General features: G+C 36.9%; 1 protein-coding gene across 1 annotated transcript in view; it reads left to right on the top strand.

The window, feature by feature from the left end:
- Nucleotides 1–5,698: 5,698 nt before the first annotated feature.
- Nucleotides 5,699–8,597, top strand: part of LOC114042159 (olfactory receptor 13A1-like) — a 24,174-nt gene continuing 21,275 nt past the window's right edge. Inside the window, exon 1 of the mRNA XM_027860827.1 lies at nucleotides 5,699–5,708. Coding sequence (XP_027716628.1) covers nucleotides 5,699–5,708 — 10 coding nt within the window. The remainder of the gene's footprint in view (nucleotides 5,709–8,597) is intronic.

Genomic DNA, 8,597 nt, shown 5'->3' with positions numbered 1-8,597 from the left:
CTACTACTACTACTACTACTACTACTACTACTACTACTACTACTACTATCACTCCTTTTGTCCAGACCAGTAATTTCATGGCTGTAGGGAACATTAGCATGGAAATTTGCTTCATTGATGCAGTTTTGCCACCAGCTGCAACTTGTGGTGTCAATTGCCTGGGGTACTAAGTGTTCAGTCCCTGACCCATTCAAGTGTGTGTCAGAGGTATGACTTGAATACAGTTCTTTCTGACAGTGAGGCCAGCCCTCTGTCTACCCTTCTGCACTGCCTCTCACATCATGTATGAATTCATGGCAAAAATATATTGTGAGCTCTTAACATTTTGAAATCCTCAAACATGAAATTTTGTTTTATGTGCTTTTGGTATAAAGCGTAAGTTCTATGTCCTCCTTCACAAGTTGGTAATTTCCTTTATGCAAACACACAATGAACTATAATAAATACAATACAATATATAGATATTAATATGATATATAAATGTATAATATACTTATACTTCCATATTATATATAAATATAAAACAACTATATATTTATATATTTTATTTATACTCTTTTTGTAATAATTTTTCTAAAAATTTACCTAGCTTAGGTCCGATAACTGCCTTGCAGTTAAGTGATTTCCCTTTTTGGGATCATATAATCATGCCAGTATTTATACCCGTTATTTCAAATAGATAGCATGGCATAGTAGTGTGATAGCTGATCTCTCAGAAGTGAAGCCTCTTCAAAAGGTTAATAGTTTTTGTTAATATTTCTCACAAAGGGCAGCAATTAGGAGATCACTGGTCATTTGGAGAGAGATAAGGTCAGAAGCCAGATAGTAAGAGAGTGGGAGGAGAGAAATTGGAGGCACCTGTTGTAGATGGCCTTCTAATCTTATTGTTGAAACACACTCCCTTCTGACCTTGCCAAAACCCCCTGAGGCCCTGTTTTTGAGCACTTAGCAGAGGGAGTGGAATGGCCCTACCCCCCCAGCCTAAACTGCAGGACTTCCTACCTTTTCATGCTTGGGGGCAAACTTGTGTACTCTGTTGCTGGGGAAGATTTCCTTGAATACATTGTGCCCCCTGAAGTCTAGCCAATGGGAGAAGGGGAGGGGGTTTGGAAGGAGGAACTCACATTAGGGTATGAATAAGCCTTGCTTTCTGTACTGGTACTTGTCCTGCCTAGCCAGTGCCATTAGGGAGACCAGGGGCCGTACCCTTTCTCATGAGAAAGCAATAAACTCCTTTCTGCTTGCAAGGTAACTAAGTCTTTGTTTTGAATTTGAGTAGTGGTCTCTGTCCCACACAGTGGAAAGATAATTGAACTTAGAAAAAGAAGGATCTGATTTGACTTAGAGTTGATTAGATCTGATTAGATCTGATAAGATTACAAATCTGATCTGATTAGAAATTAGAATCAGAGGGATCTAGCTTTGCCACTTATTGCCATTGGTGACAAGCTGGTTGAGCTCTGTGACCCTGATTTCTCATTTGCAAAGTGAAGATAATTACATCTGTCCCATGTTTTGCAGGACTGTGTGACCATGAAAAGAAATGTTGTATAAAACTTTACTATATACAAACTTACAGATTTCTTCAAAATCTTAATTCTTTTATTAGCAGAGAGTTAACCTGAGAGTTCCAGAACTTTCTGTTGTATCCTTGATAGGATGTTATGGTTAACTTTAGAGAACTGGTAAAGTTTTCCTTCTTAAAGTTTTGTTCAATAAAGTTTTTATATAATTTGTTTCAATCTAGCAGTGACCACAAGCAGAGTCCCTTCTGCATTTATGTGGCTACTCCTCTTGCTTTTATCTGATCCCTTGGGTCTTCTTTGGTGGGGACAGTGGCAAGAGGCGGATCCAGACATGGGGATCACAGAGGAAAGGTGAGGAGTGAGAGATAAGAAGAGACAAAAAAGCCAATTACTGCTGACCCACCTTCTCTCCCCCCCCCACCCTTTGAATTGCTTCATCACAGATGATGTAGCACCAAAATAACCCACTCTTTTTTCTTGGAAACCCACTGTCTTAGAAACTCACCCGGCTTATCAATTTCAAATTTTTGTGTAATTATCTAATCTTCCTTCTCAACTGACTACTAATACTTCGAGACTTTGGGAATAGGGATTATCAGGACAGAGGGTGATGTGTGTGTTAAGGAATAAGAAGAAAGTGGCTAGGACTCACCAGCCAGTGAACACTGACTTGAAATTGATGCACCTTTAGAAGCATTTTCAGGATAGGAAAGCTGTCATTTTCTTTTTTTTTTTCTTTTTTTTAATTAATAAATGTATTTAATTTTAGTTTTCAACATTTACTTCTACAAGATTTTGAGTTCCAAATTTTCACCCCATCTCCCTCCTCCCCTCACTCCCAGATGGCAACATTCTGAATACCCATTCCCCTAGTCTGCCTTCCCTTCTATTTCCTCCCCACTTCTCTTATCCCCTTCCCCTTCAATTTTCCTGTAGGGCAGGATGGATTTCTGTACCCCATTTGTTGTATTTCTTATTTCCCAGTTGCATGTGAAAACATTTTTTTAAAACATGTGTTTTTAAAACTTTGGGTTCCAAATTTTCTCCCTTCTTCCCCCCCTACCCACCCTCATTGAAAAGGCAAACAACTCAATATAGGCTATACGTGTGCAGTTATGCCAAACACTTCCATAGTAGACATGCTGTGAAAAACTAACTCTATTTCCCTTAATCCTATCCCAACCCCCATTTCTTCTATTCTTTCTTTTGATGCTGTCCCTCCTCAGAAGTATTTGCTTCTGATTGCCCCCTTTCCCAATCTGCCCTCCTCTCTATCATTCCCCTACTCTCTTGTCACCTTCCCCTCCTATTTTCCTATAGGGTAAGACAGATTTCCATACCCAATTGAGTTTGTATGTTGTTCTCTACTTAAGTCACATCCCATGAGAATAAGATTCACTCATTCCTCTCACCTTCCCCCCTTTCCCCTCCACTGTAAGAGCCTTTTCTTTTCTTTTGGTTTTTTTTTTTTTTTGGTGAAATAATTTACCCCGCTCTACCTCTCCCTTTCTCCTTCTCCTAGTATAATTCTCTCTCACCCCTTAATTTTATTCTCCAGATATGACCCCTTCCTCTTCAACTCACCTTGTGCCCTCTATCTATCTATCTATCTATCTATCTATCTATCTATCTATCTACATAGATATATTTTTTCCCTCCAACTACCCTAATACTGACAAAGGCCTCATGAGTTACAAATATCATCTTTCCATGCAGGAATGTAAATGGTTCAACCATAATAAGTCTCTTATGATTTCTCTTTCCTGTTTACCTCTTCATGTTCCAAGTGAGTCTTGTATTGGAAAGTCAAATTTTCTATTCAGCTCTGGTCTTTTCATCAAGAATGCTTGAAAGTCCTCTATTTTACTAAATGACCATTTTTTCCCCTGAAGGATTATGCTCAGATTTGGTGGGTAGGTGATTCTTGGTTGTAATCCTATCTCCTTTGCCCTCCGGAATATCATACGCCATGCCCTGCAGTCCCTTAATGTAGAAGCTTCTAAATCTTGTGTTGTCCTGATTTTGTTTCCACAATACTTGAATTGTTTCTTTCTGGCTGCTTGTAATATTTTCTCCTTGACCTGGGAAGTCTGGAATTTGGCTACAATATTCCTAGGAGTTTTCCTTTGGGGATCTCTTTCAGGAGGTGATTGGTGGATTCTTTCAATTTCTATTTTGCCCTCTGGTTCTAAAATATCAGGGCAGTTTTCACTGATCATTTCTTGAAAGATGATGTCTATGCTCTTTTTTTGATCATGGCTTTCAGATAGCCCAATAATTTTTAAATTCTCTCTCCTGGATCTATTTTCCAGGTCAGTTGTTTTTCCAATGAGATGTTTCACAATTGTTTTCTAATTTTTCATTCTTTTGGATTTGTTTACATTGTCTTGATTTCTAACAAAGTCACTAGCTTCCAATTACTCTATTCTAATTTCTAAGGAAGTATTTTCTGTCATTTTCAAAAGCAAATATAGTCTGCACTAACCTTTTCATTTCTAGAAGCACCATGAACATATTTGTGATTGTATTATCTTGATTGTATAGAGGAGCTGCTATAGCTGATTTACTTACCCATACCAGTTGTTTTAGAAGTGAAGTCAACAAGCCAAGTTTTCAAGCATTTTTCAAGGAATTACAATGTGCCGCCAGACACTATTCTAAGGGCTGAGAATACAAATACAAGTACAACAAAAGCCTACACCATCAAGGAGCTTATATCCTAATGGAGGAACACAAACTGTAGGCTTGTCTTATTGAGTAAAAAAAAATAAAACAGGGAATCCATCGTTTTACTACTAAATTGCATTCAGGAAAGACATCTACAACACACTGAATTAAGAGTTGGGAAACTGAGTCAGGAACCCTAGAATCTATGCCCAGCTCTGTCTTTTGTGTGAGAGTCTGAATAAGTTGAGGGTCCTAAATTTAGAGTGGTGATGGAGTTTATAGATTATCTATGAGTCCTTGTATCTTACATCTTCTTATAAGTCTAATGTTCTCATTTTACAGCGGGTGGAAAATAGAGGATAAGCAATGCAAGTGACTTGTCCAAGGTCAAAAGGCAGTAAATTGTCAGGTAACTAGCTGTTTCTCAAGTATCTTTAGCTTCAAAATGAGAACAATAATATATCTGCTATGTATATTGTGGTATTTTAACTCAGACCAAATGAAATAATGTACATGAAATAATTTTTCAATAGTGTTATTTCTCTTTCTCTTTGCCTCAGTTTCTTCTATCATCTTCATTTGCAAAGGTCCCATATTTATTTTCATTATTCTTACCATTGAATAATAATAATGACAACTGATGTTACATTGTACTTTAAGGTTTATGAGTTATTTTTCATTCATTTTCTCCTTGGAGTTTTTTAACACCCTCCTGTGGAAGGCATATCTGATATTTATCCCTATTTTGCAGATGGGGACATTGACATTCACAGAGGCAAAGTAAGAGACTCACTAATGTTTCCCTTTCTAGTTAAATACAGAAGTGAGCTTCAAATTCAAATTTCTCCAGACTCCAAACCCAGGAATCTAGATGTTATTTCATGCTTCCTCCTTTATTACTGTTTCAAAACTCATAAGCCAATGGTATTTTAAATATCCTTACATGAGTCAGTCAATCAGCAAATACTAAGCGCTTTGTTTGTGCCAGGCACTGTGTGCTAAGTGCTGGGACTGCACAGAAAGGCAAAAATAGTACTTGCCTTATGGAAGCTCAGACACTAATGGGGGAGGCAACATGCAAACAATTATGTATAAACATGATATACAGAGGGTGAGTTGCAGGTAATCTCACAGGGAGATGGCCTCTTTCTCTCTGTGTTTATCTCTGTCTGTCTTTGTCTCTATTCATATACGTTGTGTCTTTAGCATAGGGAGTTCATGATGAATCATTTCCTTTACCAAGGAAGATCAATCCATCTTCAAATAATTATAGAGAGTGAGAGTTGCTTGGGACAAAAAAAGATAAATGACTTATGCAGAGTCTACAGAGAGGAAGGAACAAATTTAGGACTCTCATATTGGAATTGATTTTCCACATCCTGTTCTCCTTCCATTGATGGAAATTTGGGGTACACTTCCAGGTCTCTAGGTTCTGCTATATAAGCTTTTGCCTTAATTCTTCAGGGCCCCGACCATTCTCACAACTTCCCAGTCATTTCGACATTATGACCCCTTGTGAGTACCTTACCTCTCTGTTTTCACCACCATCCTTTTGTGTGTTTTCTCCTTTATAAGCTCCTTGAGAAAAGGAACTGTCTTGCTTGTGTTTGTATTTCTCAGTTTAACGTAATATCTGGTACACAATTGGTTCTTAATAAATGTTATGTCTATCTATCTACCTATCTATCTATCTATGTATCTATCTATCTCTCTGTCTGTCTGTCTATATACCATCTATTATTACTGCTAATTATTCCACATTTCTTTTTATCACCAGTGCCTGGAACATGAGAGATGCTTAAGTTTTCCAGTTGATTGATTAGTTGACAATATCCTAAGTTCCTCAGCATTATGCTCAAAATCACTATTTTTCCATTTATCCCAGCCTAGAATTTTTATTCATGGATATAGAACTCTAAGTCCATCACAGGTCACCTATTCTTACTTACTCCCTCATGCTGTAGATGACAAATTCATCTCTGTCTATCTGTCTCTCTCTCTCTTAGTAGGAGGGAGGTCTGAATCTTGCAACATATTCCTCTGACAGAAACAATAAAAATTAAAAAAGTGAAAAAAGAAAACAATAAAAAGAAAAAAGAAAAACAAAACAATAAAACAATAAAAAGAAAAAAGAAACAATAGAGTTGAATTTCAAAGAATATTTTAGATACTAATATACTACATTGAGATCTCATGAAATGTGGTAACTGCATTTCTCTTCTTAAAATATTTGTGAGTCCTTTCCATTTCTTTTATATCAGGAATTGCTTTCAGTAAGGTCTTGTTTCAGATTTTGAAAATGCTCATTCCAAACTGGCATTTGGTAGAGTAATGGAAATAAAGCACTCCAGAGCATTGAGTTCTAACCTTTACTCAGCCTAACCTTCTGTGTAACCTTGGACAGGTCCCTCACCTGTTTGATACCCTCTTTGTCAAATTAAAGTGGTAAATTAATGAGCTCAAGTTTCTTCGAGCTCTGACATTCTGTAGTTCTATGAATACTTCTTGTTTTGGCATTGAGAGGCTGAGTGGTATAAGATAAAAAAAAAAAAAAAAGCCTTAGCTTAAAGCTAAGAAGACCTGAATTTAAGTCTTCTCTTTGACACAAACAGGGACCATGATTCAGAGCAAATCAATGTTCTAGGCAAATCTGAAAGACAAAGTGGAAGAGAAGGCAACAGATTGTGTTAGTAGAAGCAGTTTTTTTACCCACAAGTTTACTATATTAATAAAAAAATCCCTTAAATATCAGCACTTTTGCCACACACAGAGGCTGATTCAGGGCCAGTAGTATGTTGGGCATTATGATCTTACAGTAGGTTTGTGCACTATTGTGCCCTTTAATGTATATTTGTTTCATATGAAAATTGAGTTCATGAAGGAAGTGGCTACACAGCATTGTGGACAAATGATCAGTACATTTTTAATAACAATTTTAGAAAGCATAATGATGAATGGCAAAATTGTCTCTTAATTTTGAGTCATAATCATAAAACTGGTGGTTTCAAGTCTTAAAGAAGTCAATCTTCTTTCAATGTTGGAAAGGGAGGGTTTCCTTGACCTAGAAAGATGAGAAGGTTCTAAGCAGTTATTACATGGAGTTGACTAATGGACCACAAAGATCTCCATTAAATTCTAGATAACGGATAACAGATTTTCAGGAATATCCCATCCCTCCTTCCAGTGGTTTTTCTCCAATAGTCAATTACCTATATTGTTAATATGTTTTTTCTTAGATTAAATGTGTCCTCTTGATACAATTTAAGCCCATTCCCAATACTCCTTGGTTTACGGGAAAAAAAAATTGTGCCTTCCTTAAACTAACCATTTGCTAGAAGATAGTTTGTACAAAAGCTCTATCTACATGATGTCAGGACATGCCATTGAAATGTGAACATTTCATGCATAATGGGGTCCATTATGCAATAGCTTCATCTTCTGCTTAGTTAATATCATGTCAGACACTGAGCACATCACCAAGAAAAAACAGGAAAAAAAGAAAACTAATCAACCTGAGCCAAAATGACATAAGAAAATCCTTGGGGGTAAAATTGAATTTGGTAATTTAGATCACATTTTCAATTACTTCAGAGTGAATGTTGATAAATTATACTTTCAAGACTCCTTTCTGTTATGCATATTGATTATAGACAATGTAAATTTCTGCCACTCCAAGGGACAATTGTCATGAAGAGTGATAAATGCTTTAAAAGCACTTGTCCAGCTATGGAGAAATGAGAAGAAACTGAAAAAAAGGGCTGGTCCCACCTGGGTAGGGTTGATAATAGGAAGACTTGAGTAGAATTCTATGTTAAAATTACATTTTATCTATATATTCAATTGAGAAGAGGAAAGGGAACAACATTGATGAAGAGTGTTTAAATGACCCTGGATATAATGATAGCAGTCAGAGATTAAGTGACTTGCCCAAGTCATATGTGTAAGTGTATCATGCTAAATTTGAACTTGAGTATTACTAGCTCTAGGTACAAAACTTTATGCACTGTACCTCCTAACTACTTAATATATCTCTTTGTTTGACTCTTGGATTCTGTTTCTGATCCTGATTCTCACCCAGTGTCCATTACAGTAGTAGCACTACTTTCCACCACTTTCCAGTCATGCACCTCAACTATCTATATCCTGCATGTCAATTTTGTTTCTGGCTTGTATATAGTTCAGAGAATTCCCAATCATGGCCATCCCCCACACTCCAGACTCAGATAAATGAATTACAGATTTGAAACTTACTTGGTCTCACCACATGGCTGGGAGAGTAAGGGGAACTTTCAACAAAAGAGCTGAAGGTACTATAAAATGTCAGATGAAAAAAAGCGTGATTTCCTTGTAAGAAGATTGTGTGTGTGTGTGTGTGTGTGTGTGTGTGTGTGTGTGTGTGTGTGT

The sequence above is a fragment of the Vombatus ursinus genome, unplaced genomic scaffold, assembly GCF_900497805.2.
Source record: "Vombatus ursinus unplaced genomic scaffold, bare-nosed wombat genome assembly UNPS02014264.1, whole genome shotgun sequence".
NCBI lineage: Eukaryota > Metazoa > Chordata > Mammalia > Diprotodontia > Vombatidae > Vombatus > Vombatus ursinus.
This window is presented reverse-complemented; position numbering and strand designations above follow the sequence as displayed.